The sequence below is a fragment of the Pelodiscus sinensis genome, chromosome 10 (assembly GCF_049634645.1).
Source record: "Pelodiscus sinensis isolate JC-2024 chromosome 10, ASM4963464v1, whole genome shotgun sequence".
In the NCBI taxonomy this organism is placed as follows: domain Eukaryota; kingdom Metazoa; phylum Chordata; order Testudines; family Trionychidae; genus Pelodiscus; species Pelodiscus sinensis.
The window spans coordinates 3,154,915-3,178,553 of record NC_134720.1 but is presented as its reverse complement, the minus strand read 5'-3'; the positions used below and the strand labels follow the sequence as shown (position 1 = coordinate 3,178,553).

Genomic DNA, 23,639 nt, shown 5'->3' with positions numbered 1-23,639 from the left:
GCGCTGCCCCGGGGCCCCCGTGCTGCCCCCCCCAGGCTCTGGGAGGCGCTGCCCCGGGGCCCCCGTGCTGCCCCCCCCCCAGGCTCTGAGAGGCGCTGCCCCGGGGGCCCCCGTGCTGCCCCCCCCAGGCTCTGAGAGGCGCTGCCCCGGGGCCCCCGTGCTGCCCCCCCCAGGCTCTGAGAGGCGCTGCCCCGGGGCCCCCGTGCTGCCCCCCCCAGGCTCTGAGAGGCGCTGACCCGGGGGCCCCCGTGCTGCCCCCCCCCCAGGCTCTGAGAGGCGCTGCCCCGGGGGCCCCCGTGCTGCCCCCCCCAGGCTCTGAGAGGCGCTGCCCCGGGGCCCCCGTGCTGCCCCCCCCCAGGCTCTGAGAGGCGCTGCCCCGGGGCCCCCGTGCTGCCCCCCCCCAAGCTCTGAGAGGCGCTGCCCCGGGGCCCCCGTGCTGCCCCCCCCCAGGCTCTGAGAGGCGCTGCCCCGGGGGCCCCCGTGCTGCCCCCCCCAAGCACTGTGGGGCGCTCCCTTGGCCCCTCCATGTTGGCGCCCCGCACCAGTTCCGGTTCCCCGATGACGCACTTCCGAGCGCCCCGCCCTGCCTCCGCCCCTAAAGCGCGCCCCCGACAAGCATCGCTCGCGAGCGCGCCTCGTGAGCGCGCGCCGGCACGTGGCCCCCGCCGGAGCCAATCAGGGGCCGGGGATTCGGGGGGCGAAGCGCGCGCTCGCGGGCAGTTGCGGCGGTTGCGAGGCGGGAGCCCGGAGCGTGACTGTGCCCGCGCCAGGCCGGACTCGTCCGACGCCGCCATGTCCGAGGAGAAGCCCAAGGTAACGGCCTGCGCGGGACGGGCTCCCCCCGCCCCCGCCCGCGAGGGATGCCGGGAGCGCGGCCTGGCTGCGGGCCAGGCCCCGGGAGCGGCCGCGCGGGGCCGTCGGGGGAGCGCCCGCCCCGTGGCCCCGCCCCAAGCGCGGCCTGAGGCCTGGTGTGGGGGAGGGGCGTCCGGGTAGGGCCTGTGGCAAGTCCCTGGGCCCGGCCCCGCCCCCCAGGGGACCCCTGGCCCGGGAGCGGGGGGGACGTGCCCCGGCCGAGGCCTCGCCCGGCTAGCCGGAACGCCCAGCGTGGCCCGGGGGCTCCGGCCCGGCCGTGGGGTGAGACGCCCAGCCCCTTTCGGTACCAGGCGCGCTCACACAGAGAACACGAGCCGTCGGAAAGCGGGACCTGGACGTCGTCTGGAAAGCCACCGGCTGGATTGCCACTTCGGGACTCGCCATTGAAGAGGAAGAGATTTGTGCCAAAAGATGGAAAGCGAATCCGTTGATTAGCCAATGCCTCTTTCAGGTGGTCCCTGTACATTCTTTAAGGGACGGTGTTGCAGCAGTGCACAGAAAACGTCCTTGGTACGGGCTGGCATTGGGCCTCATTGATGGAGGCAGTGGTACTTGGTGGGTTCTTGCTCAGTTCTTTGATTCTGAAACTTGTGGAAGCTTCTGACTTTCCTCTTCAGGGTTTTAACAATTGTCGGTCATCAGCAGCGCTCGACAAGTCATTGAATCTACTCGCCACGTTTCTTCCGGTCGCCCCATTCATCGGCGGCGCTTGCATGTGCAATGCGGGTCTTGCGCATGCGCACTGCGGGGCTGGTGAACAGATTTCGCCACTGTTTGTCAAGCCCTGGTCATCAGGATCTTGAGAAACTGAAGAACTTCTTGTCACCTGGAACTAGAACACTCATTCTTAAGCTGATGATAATTGAGAAACTGTTAAGTTTATTTAGTGGGATGAGGAGGCCAGAAATTAAGTGTTTGGGAATTACTGAGAAGACCTGTGTGACTAATCTTCAGAGCCCATGTGTCAGGAGGTATGGTTCAGGAGGAGAAAGTTCTTCAGTCTTCCTGTTGAGTTGATGGGCTCCTTGGCTGGCAAGATTTTGCTGTATAGAAAAGACGCTTCCACCTGTTGCCTGATGCAAGAAAAGAGATGAAAGATTTGGCAACCCTGGATTTGTTGGAAGTTGTGGTGACTGAAATTTTCCCTTGAATCCCTGAAAGAGCATTGGTTGGGCAAGAGCTCATTTAAGTCTCAAAAATTCTTTGGTGTCTTTTTGAGGGATCCCATGAAAAGTGTAATTTCACCAAAAGGCGTTTCAATGACAGAGGTGATGGTCACAGGAAAGTATCTTGAAGAGCCTGCGGTCATGGCATTGTTTACGTTGATTGAGAGAGAGAGACCCACAATTGGTCAGTTCAGTCCAGTCAGTAGTCAGGAGTTCTTTTGGATTCCTCACTAACATTGATTGAGCTCTCACTTGTCAGTATCTGCAAGCGGTGCTTACTTCTGTGTCTGTTTAGCTAGGGAAACTCTGTCCCATCTAGATGGACAAAGAGCTGCTAGTGCAGAAGGCTACAGCACATCAGCAGCAACACAGACATATCACATCTGTCCTCTGTCCTCTATGCTGGCTTCCCATAGAACCAGCAAATCAAGGTTTCAGTTGTTACCTTCAAAGTGCTCCTTGGCCTGAGCCAAGTACCTAAAGGATTGTCTAAAACTCAGAGGCAAAGAGCATGGTTAACAGCTCTGCTCCTGTAGCACTGTAGAAATCTCAACAATAAGAGTAAAGCTTGTCTGTGCAGGAGACCGATTTCTTCAGAGGTTGTCTGAGATGCTGGAATGAGCTACCCCAAGGATGAAGTACCACCACAAACCTCACCATTTTCTGATTCAAGGGCAAGACCCATCTCTTTCATCTAGCCTTCTCCACTCTTTAACAACATATATTTATATAAAAAAAGCCGTAGGGGTGGAAGCAGACACTACTGAACAATCATACTTCCCTGAACACGTTTCTCCCTCTAGGGAGAGGATGAGAACAAATAACATATGACAGTAGTCACATCACGCAGCATGTTACTGGAAGGCGTTCAGATGCTATTGAGATCCGTGCATTGTAAAAGCATATAGAATGAGATTGACCTAGTAGGTCTATGTCCAAAGCGCTAAGCCAAGCTAGAATGTTTCAGAAAGAGTCCTGCTAGAAAACTTAGCAATGATGTAGATTGTTATATAGGAAACAGAGTGCTAACTGGTCAATCTTTAGCTTTTTCTTGACTTTTGTGGGCAGTCTTAGATTTAGGATGTTGCATGGAGTGTATAATAAAGATGTGAGCAAAAACAGGTGGTGTAAAATTGTTTTGTAGGACAGTGAGCAGATATTCAGAGACCCTTTCCAGTGAGTTTTTAAACATGTGGCCCACAGAATCCTTAATGGTTCTTTTCCTTCCACTGAGATTAGAAAGTTCGTGTGCTGGAAGCAGTCTTAAGCTGAAAGAAGGGAGGCTCAATCTAAGGGCAAGGAGGACTGGATTTTCCTAGCTGTACTTGGTGTAGCTTTTCTGTAGCTCTGCTCTTAGATATTTTTTTTTCTCTGGATTAGGGATGTTATCCGGTTAACTGGCAATCATCACCCTAAAAGGCTAATGCTTATTGGGTCGTCTTAACCAGTAGGGTGCTGGAGCAGTAAAGCCTCCTGCTCAGGAGCCGCTCTTACATGCAGAGCTTACCCATTTGTGTTGATAACTTGTGTGAATGTTTATGATAGGGATGTTAAATTGCGTTTAATCAACTAATTGACTAGTGGCTCTTAATACATTTAAAAAGCAGAGGCGCAGCATCCAGTCTCCTGCTACGCCTCTGCTTCCCCTCTCCCCTGTGGAGATAGTGCTGGGGGGAACCAGCTTTTAAACCAGTTCACCCCAGCACTGGCTCCTGCTCGTAGGGTGGGAGGAAGGGACTAGTCAAGTCACTACTCAATTATCTGATAAGCTTATGCTTATCAGATAGTAGACTAGTCGTTTACATCCCTAGTTTCTGATAGTTGTATGATTCTTAAGATGGAGAGCATGGCTAGGACTTTGCATTCTCACTCATTGCTGGTTAAAAATCTAAACAGAACGTATCTATTGATTTGGGATGTAAGGCATTTGGTAGTTGAACTAGGGATGTTGTTTCATGGAAACAGCTGTGCTTGCTTTGGGTAGATACCAGAATTTCGTCTTGACTGTCAGAAGTTATCTTGTTTCCTCTTGATTATAATAGCAGTCGTGTTTGGCTCGCATGTTTAACACCAACAAAAGATGGGAAATAAAAAGATGATTGTTTCAGGCTTCCAACAATGTTAGAAAATTATTATAGTACCCAAAAGTGTGCTAGGATATTTTTGTCTTGGGGCTCTCTTGCAATTGACATCTAGATGCTACCACATTTTTCTAGTAGTATACAAACATAGTGATAATCTCTGTCCCAAAGAGTTTATAATCTAAATAGACACAGGGTAGGGCACAGAGAGGTAAAATACAAACGGTGAGAACCCAATGATGGTTTGAAAATATTAGTGCCTTGGGATTTGGGGGGGGAGGCAGAGGGACAGGGAAATTGTGATTAGATGGGTTGAAGTTAACAGAGGAAGGGAGGAGGGAAGTGAAGGAGGAGGAGTGGGGAATGTAGATGGAGTGAGATTTAATTGACGAGACCATAAGGGTGGGGTAGAGCAAATGGCTAATCAGCAAAGTTGAGAACGTTCAGAGGCAAAACTAGAAAACAGATTGTCTGCACTACATACCTTGTGGTATATAGGGTAGGCTGTGTGAAGCTGCACTGCAGTGTCCATGTGTCAGTGAAGGCTCTGGCACGGAGAGCAGAAGTGAAAAGCTTGGCTGTGCTACCTCCCCACTGCCAGAATATTTCTTTGCCACAGAGAAGGACCCCCAGCTGCAGGACAGGTGGTGCTTGGGCACACAGAGAGCCATGTCGGGTACACAAGTGTGTACATACCCACAGAGTTCAGGTAGATCGTTACCTAAGCAGTGCCTCTCTGTCTTCAGTGCTAGGGATGCATGTCGTCTATGTACTCTATGCATACCAAAAGGAGTGTGTAGTGTTGACGTACCCTTTAGATGACAACATCAGTGTCTAATAGTGCCAGGTGCAACTGCTTCTCTGTTTGTTGCCAGCTGAATCTTTATTCATGCAGCTTCCCCGGAGCCACATGGTTGGGGAAGGGATAGTGCTAGTGATTCTGATCTCTCAACTCGCTGAGTGTGCACGCCTGCTGCCATTGAGCACCTCTCCTCTGTTTTTTGTGAAGGTGGAGGACAGTGTTTGGCTGACTTGATCTGTACCATTGGCCTGCAGTGCTACTGCTGACAAAGTGGTGGTTTGGGTCTTTTCTGGGAGGGTGGTGAGCACTGTAGTCTAGTGCCCTGAAGCAATCTCCCATGTCTACCTAAGGAATTGGGGGTGCAACGGGAGGGAGCACTTGAGAGGAAGCATATGGGAGAGAGTGTGCCATGAATAAGAAAATATTTGGAAATGCTTTGAAAAATATACAGTTAAAGATAACATTTAGTGAGAAACATGTTGAAGTATATAAGCATTATAAAATGGGTTCTATAGTGGGGTTGAAATAATGCTTAAGATGTAAGCATTTAGGGTGGGAATTTTAAAAGCATTTAGCATTCGTGTAATTCTAATGAAACTTCCATTTAACTCTGAATAAGTCATAATTAGGTTCAACTACAAATTCAAATATTATTTCTATGCTAGTCCTTTAAAAAATGCTGACGCTTTTAATGGAAAATTAGTGAATGTTGTATAACTTGCAGATCTTTGCAGTGGTCTTATTACTAGCTGGATCCTATTTGGTGGCCCTTCCTTGCTACCATATAGTTATGATTGCATCAAGACTTCTGATTCAAGGTCGACCTTTTGAAATCCTCTAACATTATGTTTAGAGTCAGATTATTTGGAAATTTTGGTGTGCTTCAGAAGGATGTAGAATAGGGTTAGTGACCCACATTTGGGGGCATCTGAGATAAGTTCTGGAGATTATATGCTCTGGGGAAAAGTAGCCATTTTCCAAAAAGTTCTTTTTTTGTTTGATTTGTGTTTTTTGCATTGGTCTGGAGATTAAACTATGACACCATTTGCACCCCCACCACATCCAATCTCTCAGGTTTTACTTATAAGGTAGCACACGACACCCACCAATCTTTGGGACATCCAACTATAGAATGGTATTTAAGAAAATGCACATTTTCTGTACTGGTGCGTGGATGCTTTGAACAATGACTAGAGGTTTTCCATTTCCAGTATTTATTGTTAACTTTAAAATCAATTTTCTCTCAAGCTCTAAAATTCATATTCTTTATCAGATTGCCTTACAAGTGATGGGGCATAGAGTGTGATTAGCGATCTACATCTGGGGCCATTTAATTGATACACAAACTGTGGGGGCAAATACTTTTCTTAAAGTTGACACATCTGGCAATGCTTCTGTGTTTACAGATAGAGCTCCAGCCAGGTCTCAGATCATTGCGTGTCCGAGAGCCTGGTGCAATGATTTACCCCAAGAGAGTGCATGGCACTCACAGGCCTTTGTCAGAAATCACATTAAAACATTATTTCAAAAGGAGTTTGCTTTACCAGTTAGGCGCATGAAGGCTCATAAGTCTGTTCACACACCTAATGCATTATGCTGAGCATGCGGAAACAGAGGAGTTAATAGGCTTGTTAGCCTTCAAAGTTTCCTAGCAGGTGGATAGCTCAAGATGACAAAGTCGTCCTTTGAACTTGAACTACCTGGAGATTATGTGGGTGTGTAACTTACCTGTGTATTTCCTGGTTTTCTGAAATGTTGGCTTTGTGGCACTCAGTGTTTTAGAGGGACGAAAGATGTCACCAGGCAACTTTGTCTGTCTGAACTATGTGTTTTGCCATCCAAGGTGCTTTAAAGCTCCACTCTTGAACGGCTCTATTATCAGGTGATGTGGATTGTTTGGAAATTTGATGTGCCTTGTGAGGCTATGGGCAGATCCCTACAAGCAAATAGTGCAGAGAATTATCCAAATGTGGAGTCGTTTGACTGAAGAGTTACCAGGGTACAAGCCTCCCTACCAAAACTGCAAATGCATCAGTGATTTGTGTCCTGGAACTGTGATTAAAGTGTTCTTTAATTTGGCTAAGCATCTGAATAATTGCTATAGTGACAACATGAAAGCTTCAGGGGGTGGCTGAGTTACTCTGTAGCAGGAAAAACTTAAAAAACAACAAATAGTCTGGTAGCACTTTATAGACTAACAAAACATGTAGATGGTATCATGAACTTTCATGGGCACAGCCCACTTTTTCAGATGACTGTAGTGTTTGAAGTCCAGAACCAAGAATAAATAAGGTGTGTGTGTGGGGAGGGGGGGGGAGGGTAGAAATAAATTGGAGCGGGGGGTGGGGGAAGAGGGACATTGGGTAGATAAGTTTCAAAGGGATAGCCTGTAACAGGAAAAACAGGGATAGCCAGTCTGTAACAGGAAAAACTTAGAAAAGAACAAATTAGTCTTTAAGGTGCTATTAGATTAATAGTTAAAAGAGGCTGATAAGAACCATTAGTTTGCACTAGGCAAGGAAGAGTACTAACACCAGATTCTACACAGACATCAAGAACCACTGGCACCTTCATTGTTTGGTTGGTTTATAATGTGCAAGCCATCCGATATCGTGATTTAGACCATTTGCATGAGAGTTAAACTTGATAATGAAGTGGAGTTCCAATCCTTCCCTGTGTATTTGGCTTGTGGAATTAGTCTGAAACAAAACAGCAACTTGTAGGTCCTTTAATGAGTGTCCCGGGAGGTTAAAGTGTTCCCCGACAGGTTTTTGTGTGTTGCCTTTTTTATCTGATTTGTGTCCATTAATTCTTTCCCATAGAGACTGTCCAGTTTGTCCAATATATATTGCAATTGAGCATTGTTGGCATTTGATGGCATAGATCACATTACTGGATGTGCAGTTAAATGAGCCTCTGATTTGATGGCCGATATAGTTGGATCCACTGATGAAATTGCTTGTATAGATGTGTGGGCAGAGTTGGCACCGGGGTTGATTGCAGAGGTTGGTTCCTGGATGCTTATGATGTAGCTGTGTAGCATGGTTACTGGAAAGGATTTGTTTCACGTTAGGGGGCTGTTTGTAAGCGAGAATAGACCTTTCCCCAAGGCCTTTGAGAGTGAGGGTCATTTTCTAAGATAGGTTGTAGATTGTGGATAATGCGTTGGAGGGGGTTAAGTTGTGGACTGTAGGTAATGACAAGTGGAATTCTGATGTTTTCTCTTTTGGGTCTGTCTTGAAGTAGTTCATTTCTGGGTACTTTTTTGGCTGTCGATCTATTTTTTTTTTTCACTTGACCAGGTGAGTATTTCAGTTTTATGAATGCTCTATGTAGATCCTGTAGATGTTTGTCTCTGTCTGTGGGATTGGAGTAAATCTGGTTGTATTTTAGGGCTTGGCTGTATACAGTAGATTGAGAAATGTGTCTGGGATGGAAGCTAGAGACTTATTTATTCTTGGTTTTGGACTTCCAGCACTCCGGTCATCTGAAGAAGTGGGCTGTGCCCACGAAAGCTCAAGACACCATCTACATATTTTGTTAGTCTTTCAAGTGCTACCATTTATTTCACTGAAATTCATGTCCTAGTGGAATGTGACCCCTACCTAACACATCTGAAATAGCTGTGAACCATAGCACAGGCTGGGTGGATCACCTTATATAGACACTGATTTACTGAGAAGTTCCTCCATTGCCCCATTCATGGAAAAGGTGCGGCAGGACCAAGGAGCAGCTCCCTGAACTCACAACACATCTTTGCTCCCGAACTCAAAAGAGGAGGGTTTTGAATGGCTGGGGATTCCGTGCAGGCTAGGCAGCATTCATTTGTCTTTCTGGGGCCGCATTGTACTATTTAGGCTAGCAGGATTCCATTGAAATGGCTAGTTCTCAGTGAAAGTTGATTTTTGCCTCACATGCTGAAATTGATGGAAAAAACCCCTGTTGGCCTCTCTGCACTATTTACAATGGATCTGCATCACTGTTCCCATGGCTGCACAGGGAGCCCGCTGCAACCCTGTTGTCACAGCCCAGCTCACTCACTGGTTGGGGGCCTACCAGGCAGGAAGTTCAACAGCAGGGTGGCTTCCTCTGTGGCTGGGAACTTGTTGTCCTTGTAGTCCTGGCTGCGGGTTACTGTTGTGCCCCGCAAGGACAACAGCGCTTCCTGCACAATGCTCCTGCTGGGATCCAGTGCTGCCCAACAGTGCAATGCGGCTCTTGCAGCGCCACCATGATTAACATTGATCATTTCTACCAAACCTCGCCCCAACTTGTGCCAGGCCTGGTGCTGTTGCAGGGGGAAAGGTCTTTACATGATGTTTATGTGAGAACTATCCCTTGGTCTAGACTGGGACATGCAGGCTCCCATAACGCATTGTCCTATTGTTAAACATGGTGTCTATCCTTGAGGGATTTTCAGTTCATTCACTGAGTCTTTGGGGGATGCAAGTTGTGAACCGTGTTTAAGCGCATGCTCACTTCTTGGCTTGCATGGAATTGCAAACTGGTACGAGCACAGTGTGCGCACCAGTAAAGAACAAAACCAAGGGGGGCTTTGTGCAACTACTCATGCTTGCCTCGGTAGGTTGAGAGAACATGCCAGTGCTATTGCCTTGGGTGAGTACCTCACTGCTCCCATTTCTAGGCTGCACCTTTGTGCACCCGTGCAATAAACATTCAATAACTCCTGTTGCTTGCTAGAAGTTGTCTGTGTTATAACATGTTTGTCACAGCTGGATAGTCAGAAGCCAGTCTAACCAAACATTCTTTGTATCAGGTGGGGAAAAGCCAAGGGCTGGGACAATTTTTTTTGGTCTTTTAACAGGAGTAGTTGGAATTCTGTGGGTGAGAGTAAATGGGTTGTAAAAGGAGGCGAAGACCTCATGCATTTCAGCAACTCTGGGGTTTGCAGAGTAAAAGTAGGTTGTTAATGGGGCATTACTGAAAGAGAGCAGAGCTAAGATGGCCAATGCAACTGTAACTGTGTATTTCTTGGTTTTCTCAACTCCGTGTCCTGCGTAGCATACCATCAAGCATCCTTAACTCTGTGTGAACTTTGCCTTTTGCCATTGAGGATAAATAATCTACTAACTTCTACTCGGGATGGTCTGAATTTGCAGATGAAAATGTTGGAATTTGTTCAGTTTTTAATAATTGGTTTGAAAGTTTCTTGCTTTTACAAAAACTTTTCCTCTGGGAGCCTTAGAGGCAAACACAAAACTTAGGAGGTTTTCTCTTTGTGCTGTGGAGAACATCCAACCTTTATACGTAGGAAGGAATGCTTTTGTTTTGCAAGAGTTTGCTACTGTATTATCAGTGTTTTACAGATGCTTAGGATAACTTGTATTCATAGGTAGTGATGTTCATCTTTGCATTTTCTTTTGCAGGAAGGAGTAAAAACAGAGAATGACCATATCAATCTTAAAGTAGCTGGCCAGGATGGATCAGTGGTGCAGTTCAAAATAAAACGGCATACACCCCTAAGCAAACTAATGAAGGCTTATTGTGAGAGACAGGTATGTATGTTTAACATACCTTTTATATGTTTTGGTCAGTTCATCACAGTGTCTGGTAGTCAGTAGGATGACTTATCTTATGAGAGACCTTGGCATTATGGAAATGTTTCTTCTTTTCATAAAATGTATGTAAATATCAATGCACCAGAGAATGAATAAACCCCATTATATGGAAATTTGGTAAAATATGGATTTTGGGGCCTAACTTTCTCTCAGGTTCAAAAATGTGGTTTCATTTATAATTCAATCAAAATGATTTTCTCCTCATCCAGAACTTCTGGTTCTCTAAATTTGGTACTCGGGGCCAAGAACTTCTGAACTCTAATCCCAGCTCTGCTGCTAATTCCCTCTGTTCCTTTAGAGCTCTTAACCTCAGTTATAAAGTATACAAAATCCTTTATCCCTCTGAAGGTGTGGGGTGAGGGTTAAGCCGTTTGCAGAGTGTTTTCAAGATGAAAAGTTGCTGTTGGTCTTTTCAGTTTTGTTCTTTTTCCTCTTTGTGTTTTTTCTGTCTCCCCATCGCCCTGCATTGCTCTCCCTTCCCCCACTCAACAGACAGCTGTATCCTGCCAGGTGCAAGGGGCATACCTTGGTGCCATCCAAGGCTAAGCAGAAGAGTGGCTTAAGCTGATGGCCTGGGTCCTGAGCCTGCACCATGTACATAGGAGATACTCCCATAGCCAGCTGTTACAGGCCACAGTGGGAGAAGGGAAGGAACGTGAATGGCTTTCAGGAAGCAGTATGCAGCTTTACCTACTGACAAAGCAACATATTTGCTGGGGAGCTATTTAGGGTCCTTCTGCTTTTACTCATCGACACAGATCCTCTCCTCTGCCCCATATCACATCCCCTAACCTCTGAGGTTGGAAAACACAGGGCTAAATGTATAATGAGCACGTTCTCTTGGAATCACATGGGACAGTTTGTATCTTGCTGTGGTTGTTCAGAAGTGTCTGTATAAACCAAGAGCTCCAACAGATTTTAGAGGGCAGAACCATTTTTAAAGATCTGCAAACTGAATGAAGCAGAGGTCCTGGGGAAAAATAGCATGTGATAAGATAACTGAAGGCATAGGCCCGGTAGGGCAGAATTAAGTTAGAATGGGCAAACATACTTTTGGCATTGTCTAACTTTTAAGTACTTGTCTTGCAACCTTAACATTTTTTATGTTGTTTTTTTGTGTGGAAGTCTGTAGAAAGCCTTCCTGAAAGGCTTTGTCAAAGTAACTACTACTTGATGTTTCCCTGGTTTTTGAGAGCTAGGGTACTGGAGTTGGTGCCTGGGTTGAAGTAGAATCTGATGTCTTTTGAGTGAGTATCCAAGACTTCAGATACGATTTGACAGAAAATTTTCTGCTTCAGTTTTTGGGCAGTGGCTGAAGTTGTCTTGTCCACCTCAGCACTTGGCATCTCTTTACTTAAGTTTATTTTTAACCCCTGCTTTTGGTATTCTCCCCTGGCTTCCCCGTCTTCCTTACATCCCTAAATACAAGTAATAGTGTAGTTGATTATATATGCTATATATTACATGCATTTCCTCCCCCCCTCCCCCCCCCCCCCCCCGTATATTTTTTAGCAGGCTGGCCAGCAGCTCTGGCTCAGGGGACCAAACCCCGCTGCTGCTCTGCATTTAAAGTGTATTAGGAGCTAGGCAGGCAGGCAGCCTGGCTCAGTTCTGGCTCATGCTGGATCCAGGAGCTCAGTCCCCTCCCTCCCTGCCCGGACAGGGTCTGCTGCCACCCCACGCTGCTGCCTCTCTATCAGTATTTTACTGTATTTGTTGGGGGAGGTTAGGTGGTGGTGGTTTTTTCCCCTTTACTGCTGCCAGATTGTGTACTTCCAGTTCCAAATAAGGTGGGTGGTTGACTGATTGGTTTGTAATGCTGAGATTCTTCTGTGGATGTCCTGCTCAGATAGCCCAATATTCCAGGGCAGGCACTAAATTAGAATTTTGACATCTGGGTCAATGTGTACATTGTGACACATTGTGACATATGTGTGTCACAATGTCACAATCTCCTGTCATTTCAAATTTTCTGAATCTGGATTTTTTTAAAACACGTTATAGCAAATACTTACTCCTAATCAGTAAATGTATTTGGACTCCGTATCTCATGTTAACCACTTTAACTTCCAGGGTTTGTCAATGAGACAGATTAGATTCAGATTTGATGGACAACCAATTAATGAAACTGACACGCCCGCACAGGTACGAAAATATGTTGTAATAACTGTAGCAGAGCTATATTTTTAGATACCTGCACTTAAGAGACAACTCTTTTAGGGGGCATTTTGATGGCAAACTCTCTCTCACAGGCCTTGGAGTTCCCAAAATGAGCAGTAAGATTCCTTTTTCTTTTCAAATTTCCCAGAGTTGCTAGCACTTATAGAGCTTGACCCGGTTAGCGAGAGTGAGTCCTAGTGTAGACATGGCTCTGTCCAAATATCTGCCAGTTTTAAGGATTGTCTTCCTAATCATGCTCACAGAAGGCCTAGACCAGTGCTTCTCAAACTTTAGCAACCCAAGGACCCTCATTTTGATTTAAAATTCTTCAGACCCAACCCCCCAAGTTCCCTGCTCAGCCCCAGGTCCAGCCCCCACTCCACCCCTTTCCCGCAACCCCCCACACTCCATTCTCGCCCCTCCTCTTCTCTCCCCTGACCACACCGTGTGCTGGCCTCTCCCCCACCCTCCCAGTGCGGGTGTGCAAAAGGCCCTAGAAGGGAGAGAAGGGATTGATCAGTGGGGCTGGCGGACTCCCTGGAGTACTCTTGTTTGCAGACCCTAGTTTGAGAATCACCGGTCTAGACACTACCATGATTAAAATGCAGATGGATGCTGGTGCCTTGTGTACACTAGTGTCACCACCATTTCTGCCTCTGCTTAAACCCAGTCAGTAAGGGGAATTGGGGATGTAATCGACTAGTTGACTATCTGATAAGCAAAAGTTTATTGGATAGTTGACATACTAGTCGACTAGTCACTTCCCCGCCTTGCTGCCTGTGTCACAAAGGCAGCAAGGGGTATGAAGAAAAGGGGGTGCTGGGGAGAGCTGGCTTAAAAGCCGGTTCCCCCTAGCTTCAGCTCTGTGGGAGGCGGCAGGGGCTCAGCAGCGGCATTCCAACTTTGAAATGTACAACAGTCCCCGCTGGGGCTCTTTGAAATGTAAAAGGCAGAACAGCTAGTCCTTATCGACTAATGGAATAGTCGATGGAATCCCATCGACTATTCGATTAGTTAATCGAAATTTAACATCCCTATTGGGAATATTGATAAATTTCAGGGAGGAAAATTCCTGGTGTGGACAAGGCCTGTGGTGGGGAATACCAGAAGCAAAGCCTGGATGTATTCTGGATGGTGTGGATTGGACTAATGAAGCCTCCTGTGGGGTTGAGAGAGAACAACAAATCATTGACCAAACTGCTTTGTTCTGACTGGGCATGCCCTGTACAGCTATTTTGTAATTGGACGTAAAAACTGTAAGAGAAATGATATGATCTGGGCTGAAAAGGAACACCCTGACTGCAGCTGATTGGAGTGTACTTCAGAATGGCTTCCTGAAAAGACCAACTTTTTTGTGCCCACAGGGCAATCCCATGGAACTAATTGAACTACTCTAGTGAAGAACTGTTCACAGTGGTGAGCAGTAACTCACATAAGTAAAAGAATTCACCATCTGGCCTTTTGAGTTGAGTTCCAGGCCCTCGCTGTTCAGACAATAAATTGAACTGCACAGTAATTCAAAGTGCACTGCTGCAGAAGTTGGCTGGGAGTGGATGAAGAGTTTCATTTGCAAGTTTCGGGAGATCTGTAGATTAAATGAACAGAAACCACACATTTAGCAGTAAGAGAGGAAGATGTTCTTATATAAACAGGTAGCAGGTTTAAAACAAAAGGAAATACTTCTTCAGCAATGCACAATCAACCTGTGGAACTCCTTGCCAGAGGATGTTGTGAGGTCCAGGACTATTACAGAGTTCAAAAAAGAGCTAGATAAATTCATGGATGTTAGGTCCATCATTGGTGATTAGCTAGGATGAGTAGGAATGGTGTACCTGGCCTCTGGTTGCCAGAAGCTGAGAATGGGCAACGGGATGGTTCATTTGATGATTCCCTGTTCTGTTCATTCCCCTTGAGGCACCTGGCACTGGTCACTGTTGGAAGACAGGACACTGGGCTAGATAGACCTTTAGTCTGACCCAGTCTGGCCATTTTTATGCTGCATAGCAGAGAATCTTGTCCCACAATTCTTGGAAGTATACTAGGTATGCTTACACTACAGTGGCATAGCTATGGTGCTTCAGCTTGCTTCTAACACTGTAGATGCTCCCGATGTTGACAGAAAGGGTTTCTCTGTTGATGGAGGTGATTCATCTCTGAGAGGCAGTCCACTAGACTGATGGAATTATCATTCTATTGACCTAGCTATGGTTCTCAGGACCTGAAATTTCCACTTCCCTGAGAAACAAAGTTAGGTTGGTCTAATTTGTAAGTGTAGACAAGGCATGAAACTGTGGGGAACAGGGGGATGAATGGAGGACCAGAATTGTACCTTGTCAAGCAGGAACAATCTGATGACGGTTGAGACAAAAGGAAAAGCATAGACTGACACGAAGCACTTAGTACCTTGGATCTTAGACCCCGCTTTATTGTCTGTTCTCCAACACGCAGCGCCAGTCAGCCTGGCAGGCCTTAGCTGAAGGGAAACCAAGACAACCTATGACCAGTGCTGGGAAGAGACTGTGGGGAGAGGGTTATGTTGCTTTCTAATTGGGTGAAGAGGGGAATTTTCAAAGCATTAAAGTTTTAAATGTATATATTGTTTCTTAAGGAGTAACACTCTTAACAGTGCAAGAACAAATTGTCCTTTTAAAATGTACGACTGTCTGTCTATTAAAACATTTGTGTATTAATCCAACAGCTGGAGATGGAAGACGAAGATACTATTGATGTGTTCCAACAGCAGACAGGTGGAGTATGTTAAACATGCTGTCCTTTTGGGAAGAGGAATTAAGACCCTTGTCAACACCTCACTTTCTCATCTGTCCTTGGATTTGCTATTAAATAGTAATTAATGAACATGCCAATCACACGGGATTCTTCTAAAACTTTAGAGGACATTTACCAAAATTGTTCTGCTGTCCCTCTGACATACTGCGTGTGCAAGTCAAAACTGTATCGGCAGGGATTAACCTACATCTTAAATTGGGCCCAAAGGAATTAACTTTTCAGTTTAAGCAAAAGATGGGTTATCTGTCTGCCGTTACCTTGTTTATGTAAACATGTGGCCTAAGTATCTCCTTGTATTCCGGAACACAGGCTCTTGTTCATGCTTGGCTCTTGTTATCGTATTGCCCCATTGCATAATTCTAATCATGTAAATATATTCTCACTGAAGCAGTGAGTTTAAAATCTCCTCCTCCGATAAGGCACCTGAAGGGAAGAAAAGGTTATTGATTTAAAAGTTTTTACTATTGTTGTAAACCGTTATTACTGTAAAACTTAAAACCTATGATACAAGGACTGTACATGCAGATATGAGGCGTAGGATAGAGTAAATGCTTAAAATATTGCAAATGTACATGTGCTTTGTTATAATCGGCTAGATTGAAATTTAAATTTTTTTAAAAGTGAAATAATTGCCCACAATTAATGTCAGCATTTGAGTTATTACCAGAATACTGGTCCCAACCTACTGGTGTATCATGTTCCATAAGATTAAAAAGAAAAGGCCATTGCCACAGCTCACTGCCAATTTACGAGATGGACAAAAAATTGTCTACACGTCCCTCTTGTCCCCTTTAATACAAACCTCGACGTTGTATCATTATTACTCATTTGGTACTAGGAAATGCGTGGCTTCTGGTTTCTTTCAATACATGTCTCTTATGGATAATTGTGGTCTTACGTAAAACAAAACAACCCCCCTAAGCTTGTGGCCAAGGGGCGTAAGCACAAAAACCTTGAACAGGTAACTTAGGGTTCTTCTGAGAAATTCCTGCTCTGCTGCTTCTCTTGTATTGAATTTTAAATGCATTCGTGTGGTGACTTTCAGTTCTGTATGACGTTTTGGGCTATACTCCAAATGAAACTTAAAGGTCATCCTATTGTCCTTCAGTAGGTTGTCCAGTGCTGCTTGATTAGGTCATTATCTGCCTTTTATATTTACCTGACCAATCAGACAACATTAGATCATCTCTGCTTGAAATCTTGCTGGGAAAAGTCCTTATTTTCTTTTTCACGTTATTGTATATGGGCTAGGGTGGGGTGTTCTGTTAGAGCTCATAGTTTATTCACCAATTTGTACATTATTTGTTGTCCTTTACTACTGTATACAGTAAATATAGTTTGGTACTCTGTCTCATGGTTTGTTTGCTGCTGCATTTCAGATGGCTTTACTGGACATAAGGCCATGGAAGTCCATTGCATTATTTGTTGGCATAGCTTGCATTGATCTCCTCACCTCAAGTAGTTCTGATCAGCTACACTGAACGGCTATGTCTAGACTGGCATGATTTTCCGCAAATGCTTTTAACGGAAAAGTTTTCTATTAAAAGCATTTTCGGAACAGAGCGTCTAGATTGGCACGGATGCTTTTCCGCAAAAGCACTTTTTGTGGGAAAGCGTCTGTGCCAATCTAGACGCGCTTTTGCGCAAAAAAGCCCCGATCGCCATTTTCGTGATCGGGGCTTTTTTGCGCAAAACAAATCTGAGATGTCTACACTGGCCCTTTTGCCCAAACGGGAGCAGCGTATTATTTCCGCAAGAAGCACTGAGTTCTTACATGAGACTATTAGTGTTCTTGTGGAAATTCAAGTGGCCAGTGTAGATAGCTGAAAAGTTTTTCCGCAAAAGCAATTGCTTTTGCGGAAAAACTTGCCAGTCTAGACACAGCCAAGCAGTTCAGGCTACTTATAAACAACTAGGATTACAGTAAGGCTCACTCATCTGATAATCCAAACTCTGCTGTTAACTGGTGCAGAATATCTAATGAACTATTTATTAAAGAAAATTACCTGAACGAAAGAGTAAGCGGGCAGGAGGGTGGGAATTGGCTTCTGCATTAACAGCAGGTGGGCTGAGTTGTTCCAGAGGCCTGCTCACTGTGGGTGAGAAACAAACCGGGAACTGAACCATAGCTGCCTGGCTGACAGCAATACGTTTTTAGGTTTGCTGCTAGGCACAAATACAGTTGGTATATCCAGAGTGCACACAAAGATAAGTGATTCCATCTCACATTGCTTTTGTGCCAGGCAGCTTTCGCCGAGTTCCTGAAGAAACAGTTTGCAGTAGCTAGTCGTCCTTTCTAAGATGAGGCTTCTAGAGGACAATGCATGCAGCTTTTCCCTTCTGATGAATTAGAGTATATCCCACAGTGCCAGACACTGACACTAGACATGTTCCCCTTCCTCAGCGAAAGTTGTAGAGTGAAATTCAGCACCAGTGTTTCTCAGCAGAGTTTGCTTTGACATTTTACACTTAACGTACTGTCATTTGTCTTCAGAAACCTCTCCTGTAGCCCTAAGCAGGGGAGCTGGAACTTATCTGCCCTGCGAGGGACTAGATCTTTCAAAAATGGAGGAAAGGAAAACACTTGAAGCACTCACAACAGGTCCTTTGTGCTCTGAGCAGACAGCACTATCTGTGGCGTATCCTGTTGACATGGGGCTCCCCTTTTCCAAGGTCCCCTCCTTCACACCTGAAGAGGGACCGAACCATTTCGTACGCTGGAGCATGGAGTCTACCCTGTAACCTAGGCCTCTGAGAGCAGTTAGAGGGGAGTGGAAAGTGGATCAGGAGAAGGGGGACCCATCTGCTCCTGTTCCCTCACACTACTCTTTACTGTAGGGTGGTCAGATTCCAGCTCTCTGAATGGATTCCACAGGCTTATGTAGAACCAGCTAAGCCCCACATGCCTGATCAGCACGACAGCCTGCAGCTCGCAAGCTCTGCAAGAACCAAAAACTAGGGGCCAGTTTGAATTTCCCATCTGTCAGTGAGCTGCTGCATTTTACATGGCAAACTCCATTTCGCATCTAAAGGGAGCCCCTAGTCTGAAGTAGAAATTAGCCTCCAGGGAGGCCCAGGCTGTTCAGAATGCAGGAATATGCCATGCTACCCAAGGGGGCAGGGATTCTCCATCTTTAAGAAATGCTCTACTTCACCTGTGGTGCAAGAATCTGCATGAAAATGTGTGAGCTGTGTTACGCAAGGAGTCAAAAGGGTGTTGGGTGTACCCTGTTCTTCACAGCTTCCCATTTAGGTCTTTGAAATGAAACTGTCCAAGATCTCAGTTGTGTCCCTTCTCTCTGAACTGGAGTCTTTTGGGAGGTACCACCAACTCCACACTGGATTGCATCCTGCAGGCCCTCTACCTGGGAGTCAAGATGAGCGTCTTTCCTTGGCCAGCTCTGTAAGTTTGTCCTTGGAAAATCTTCCCTAGTCCTCAAAAGCTGCGTGGAGGATTCTTTCCTCACATTCCAGTCTCTCCTCCAGGAGCTGATCTGCCCACAGCTTTCCAGCACAACCACTTGCTGGTTTTTGCAGGTGCCAAGCGATCTTCAAGTTGTCACCTAACCAGTGTTCCCTCTAATCTTTTCTGTCCAGGTGTGCATTTTTTCCATCCAGGTACATAAAATGTATGTGCAGCAAGGCCTGTGCGAATGTGAACCACCAGAAAAAGCACAAAACCTAGGTGAGAGAGCTCTGCTAACCTGCTGGGTGGCACCTGAATCTCTCCTGAGCGGCCGCACAAGAACTCAGCTTACAGGGAACACTGCTTCCCACCCTTGCTCTCAACAAACTGAGCAACAGCTGATTTAGTTATTAAAGGGCCGGCCCCCCTCTAACAGGTCACTTCTGGCCTTGAAGCCTATCACTATTCATAATCTCAAAATGGTGTACACAGACCCGGTTTGAATTTGGAACATCTGGTGCAACTAATGGAATCACACAGATCGGCAGGCTAATGCATTCAATAAGAGGCTAAATTAGAAAGTGAGTGAGTGTGTGTGTGTGGCCATTCTTTTCTGATGCTAAATCCTCTCCCCTATAATTATAGGCTTGGGCATGAAAGGTGCTTGCACAGTGTGAGTAATTAAAAAAGCCCTGGCCATTTTCTCTCAACTCTCAGAAAGCTGAGTCAGCACAGGAAGAAAGAACAAGCCGTGCTCGTGAAGCAATCAAACGGGCTGTCGTGCATTCCAAGGAACTGCAAGAGCCAGCCCTGGCATTGCAGCGCCCATGTAAACAGACTGATTTTTAGTTTCACTGCACGTGTAACACAATGCTTAGCTGCAGACTGCTGACCTTGGCCGGCCCAGAATGCGCCGGTGTTGCAGCTTCTTAAAGCAAAACGCCCCGCCTATGGAAAAGCCATTCACAGCTGCCACCCCAGCCTATTGCTCAAACCCGGTGTCTGCTCCTGATGCTAGGTCATCACAGATCCTATGGACCGTCTCTTGGGCTTGCTCTAAAGCGGTGGTGGGGAACCTAAGGCTCGGGAGCCAGATGCGGATGCTGGCATGTTTGGATTCAGCCCCTGAAGCTCAGGGCTCCCTTCAAGCATTGGGGTTCCTGCGCTGGTATGCCAGGTCCCCGCTAGGCTGGTGCACACACAGTCTGTTAGCCTGGGCCCCCCATGGCTCTGCTGTGGGGAGGGACTTTGAGGAGTGGCTTTCTCCTCAGTCAGTGAGCACCACGTCAGGCAGGGTTGGTTTGTTTTTGCTTTTCAGTGTGGTCCCCAACTGATTTTCCTGGGGTCAGCGGCCCTGACCCAAACAAGGTTCCCCACCAACGTCTCCCCCTTCATGCTGGCCTATTCTAAAAAGGCCAGTGTTTCTCAATCTTTTTTTTTTTTTTTTTTTTAAAGTACCCCCAATACCTACAATTTCAGATGCAAATTTCTTTTCTACCATTGCAACACCGTTGTTTAAACAACTTAATCGGAGCCAGGCGGGCGATGAAATTTTTGGGTGTAAAAAGTACAAAAATAATAAAGCGCTGTAAAACTTCAAATAAAAATTCAGTTTTCTCCAAATTTCAGTTGTTGATGTACCCCCCCCAGACTTCTCTCGATTACCCCTGAGGATACTTGTACCACTGGTTGAGAAATACTGGTATACACAACACAACCAAAGGCCCCTAGATGAAGCCGCTGTGCCCCTTGCACAGCATCACGGGCAGGGCTCAGGTGGCGTGCTGACCCTTGGCGCCAGGCCCATTTCCCCACCGTGCTTGGTGTATGAACAGCCCAGGCCTGTCTCCTACCTCTCCACATCACATGCTGCCACCCTTCCTGCCACCAGCAATACTCAAGCTTGCAGCAGAGCAAAGCAATAGTCAGTTTTAGCCAGGTTCCCTTGTCAGCAAGATGGGTCTGTAGATGTCAATTTCAGTGGCGTAGCTAGCAAAAAGGATCGGGGGTCACAGTGCACCCTCCCCCCACCCCCTCCAAGAGAGCTCTCTAACCCTTCTCTATGCGAGTGGCTGAGCTGCAGAGGGCTCCCTGCCGGCACAGGGTGCCAGAGAAGGTTGCAATCCTGGGTCCTGGCAGGGCAGAGAAGAGCCCTGGCCAGGACAGCAGAAAGGACTGGGGGGAGTTCTCAGGTGCAGGGGAGGCTGCACAGCTCCTGGGCAGAGCAGGGAGCCCTCTGCCCTGCAGCCTTACTGTCACATCCCTTTCTCCAGCGATGGACAACCGAGGCTGGAGAGTGGGCTTCAGGAGAGGCCTCCATCTCAGATAGTCCTAACCAAGACGCTCTCCCGGAACAGGGCAGTTTTGCTCACTACGCTTGCGCGCTTAGACTCTGCGGGGTGTGCCCATGGCACCGTCGCAGCGCTGGGATTGGCTGCAGAGGGAGCGCCTGGCTCATAGTCAGTGCTGTGTGCAGTCAGCCCGCCCGCATCACGTTAGTAATACTGGTAGGAAAGCGGCGGAATGTGGCAACCCACAGAGAACCCTGATGTGCCGCATGCAGCCCGCCAGTTGCCCATGGTTGCCTTACTCTGTCACCCCAGCTGGGAGTGCCAGGAGGCTCTGTTCTGCCCCACAGGACTGCCGCCTTCCTGGCACTTTGCATCTGCAGGAATCTAGAATTGCTGGCTCTGCAGCCACTGCCTGGCTCACTCAAACTCCTCAGCCTGGGTGCAGGAGCCTCTCCCAGCAGGAATTGTTCAGCAGGTTCCTTCCAGTCCTGGTTGGGGGGGGCTCTGCTTTGCTGAGCCACAGCCTCCCTTGCCCCAACCCACACAGGGAGCCCCTGGCAGCCTCGCCAGGACTGCTCCTGTCACCTCCCTCCTCCCACTGTCCAAACAGAACACCTCTTTAAAACCAAACCTCAGTGAAATCATTGACATCGGTAAGGAGTCAAGTTGAATTTTGTAACCGTGCTCTCCTCGGCACTGGGGATGCCCCAACAGGCCTACTCCATCCCTTTCTCAGTCCCCCAGGACGGGGGCAAATTGGAGGACCCAGAGGAGCGCAGCAAAAACCCATCAAAGGTTTAGAGCCCTGACCTGCAAGGAAAGGTTAAAATACTGGGCAAGGTTTCTCAAGAGTAAAAGAAGGCTGAGGGGAACCGATAATCTACAAAGAGGATGTTGTAAAGAGGATGGTGATCAACTGATCTGTGTCCACTGGAGGAAGAAGTAGTAGTAATGAGCCTAACTTGCAGTAAGGGGGATTTATGTTAAATAGTGAAACCTTTCTAACTCTATGGCTATGTCTACACTGGCGGCTTCTTGCACAAGAACATCTTGCGCAAGAACACGTCCACTGTGCCATGTGCGAGCTGTGCTTTTGCGCAAGAGCGCCCATGGCAATGTGGACGCTGTCTTGTGCAAGAAAGCTCTGATTGCCATTTTAGCCGTTGGGCTTTCTTGCGCAAGAAATCCCTGCTGAGCGTCCACACTGCCCTCTTGCTCAAGAGTTCCTGCGCAAGAGAGCTTACACCTGTTAAAAAAGAGCGTAGCTCTTGCGCAAGAAGCCCTCTCTTATCACGCCGTACTGTAAATCTTCTTGCACAAGAGCAGGCAGGCAGAGTGGACGCTCTGTGGATTCTTGTGCAAGAACGGCTGTACTTGCGCAAGAAGCCGTGAGTGTAGACATAGCCTAAGGGTAGGAAGCTCTGGAATAGGCTTCCATAGAAGATTGTGGAATCCCTGTCTGTGGACACTTTTAAAAACAAGTTGGAGAAACACCTGCAACGGATGTTCTCATTTTACTTGGTCCTGCCTCAGCTCAGAGGCCTGGCCTTGATGACCTCTCAAGGTTCTTTCCAGCCATTTCTATAGTTAAGACCCACTTGCTGTTTAAAGTTCAACTCTTCTAAGTGCTTTGTGCGCCGACAGTTACTTGGATCGCCTGGAAATCTGGTGTGCCTGATGCAGGTGCAGGCTTCTGCTAGTGATCCAAATGCGGGGAGGCATTTGATTGAGGGGTTCTGGGATATAGTCCCTCGGGGGAAAACAAGTATCAGAGGGGTAGCCATGTGAGTCTGTAGCCACAAAAACAACACCACGGACTAAAGGAGAAAATCCATTGCAATTGACATACTACACAGACTTTGGTGGGTGCAGGCATCTGACATGAAATTGGAAGCCCAAATAAATCTGCCACAGGACACCTCTTTTTTGGGGAGGACCCCCCCCCCAGCTTTTCTTAAAAGCCCATTCTACTTACAGCTGTACCCTTGCTGCTGTAGGATCTCTTGTGTAGCTACCCATTGGCACAGAGTAGGGGCTCTCTCATTGACTTACTTAAGCCACCCCCAAGTTTTGCTGACATGAGTGGCAGTGTAGATGTCTGGGTCTGGCAATGTATTTCTGCTCACAGCTCGTGATCAAGGCAGGGAACAGAGCATTGCACCACCATCTCAGATACTCAGGGGTTACCCCCAACAAAGTGCACAGCCTCCACCAGCCTGTTGCGGGTCAGGCAGGAGCAAGAAGCTCAAGAACCCAGCTGGGTGTTCCAGGGGTTACACGGAGCATAAGCGGGAAGAGGCGTTACCGGGATTGTTACCTGTGAGTGTTCCTCCCCAGCTGGCGAGTTTCACGGGGCAAGACAGTCGTCCTGTGAGCCTGACTCAGCCAAAGGCTGTTCCAGCCCCACCGTGGGCAGCCATCTGGGAAAGTTTGGCAGGGGTGGTACTGAACTCTGGCAGGGTTTTGTTTTAATTGTTGGGGAATGTAACCAGTG

At 47.2% G+C, this 23,639-nt stretch overlaps 1 protein-coding gene across 1 annotated transcript; it reads left to right on the top strand.

The window, feature by feature from the left end:
* Positions 1 to 628: 628 nt before the first annotated feature.
* Positions 629 to 16,797, top strand: SUMO3 (small ubiquitin like modifier 3). Its single transcript, XM_075937327.1, has 4 exons — positions 629 to 813; positions 10,310 to 10,438; positions 12,575 to 12,646; positions 15,360 to 16,797. The coding sequence occupies exons 1-4, from the start codon at positions 793 to 795 to the stop codon at positions 15,420 to 15,422; spliced, it is 285 nt and encodes a 94-aa protein (XP_075793442.1). The 5' UTR covers positions 629 to 792; the 3' UTR covers positions 15,423 to 16,797.
* Positions 16,798 to 23,639: the final 6,842 nt, after the last annotated feature.

What these genes read in the sequence shown, in the direction of transcription:
- SUMO3 (XM_075937327.1), top strand. Translation starts at nt 793, where the DNA reads ATGTCCGAGGAGAAGCCCAAG. An exon ending in TGTCCGAGGAGAAGCCCAAG is followed by an intron (nt 814 to 10,309) that starts GTAACGGCCTGC and finishes TTTCTTTTGCAG; the next exon opens with GAAGGAGTAAAAACAGAGAA. An exon ending in AGGCTTATTGTGAGAGACAG is followed by an intron (nt 10,439 to 12,574) that starts GTATGTATGTTT and finishes TTTAACTTCCAG; the next exon opens with GGTTTGTCAATGAGACAGAT.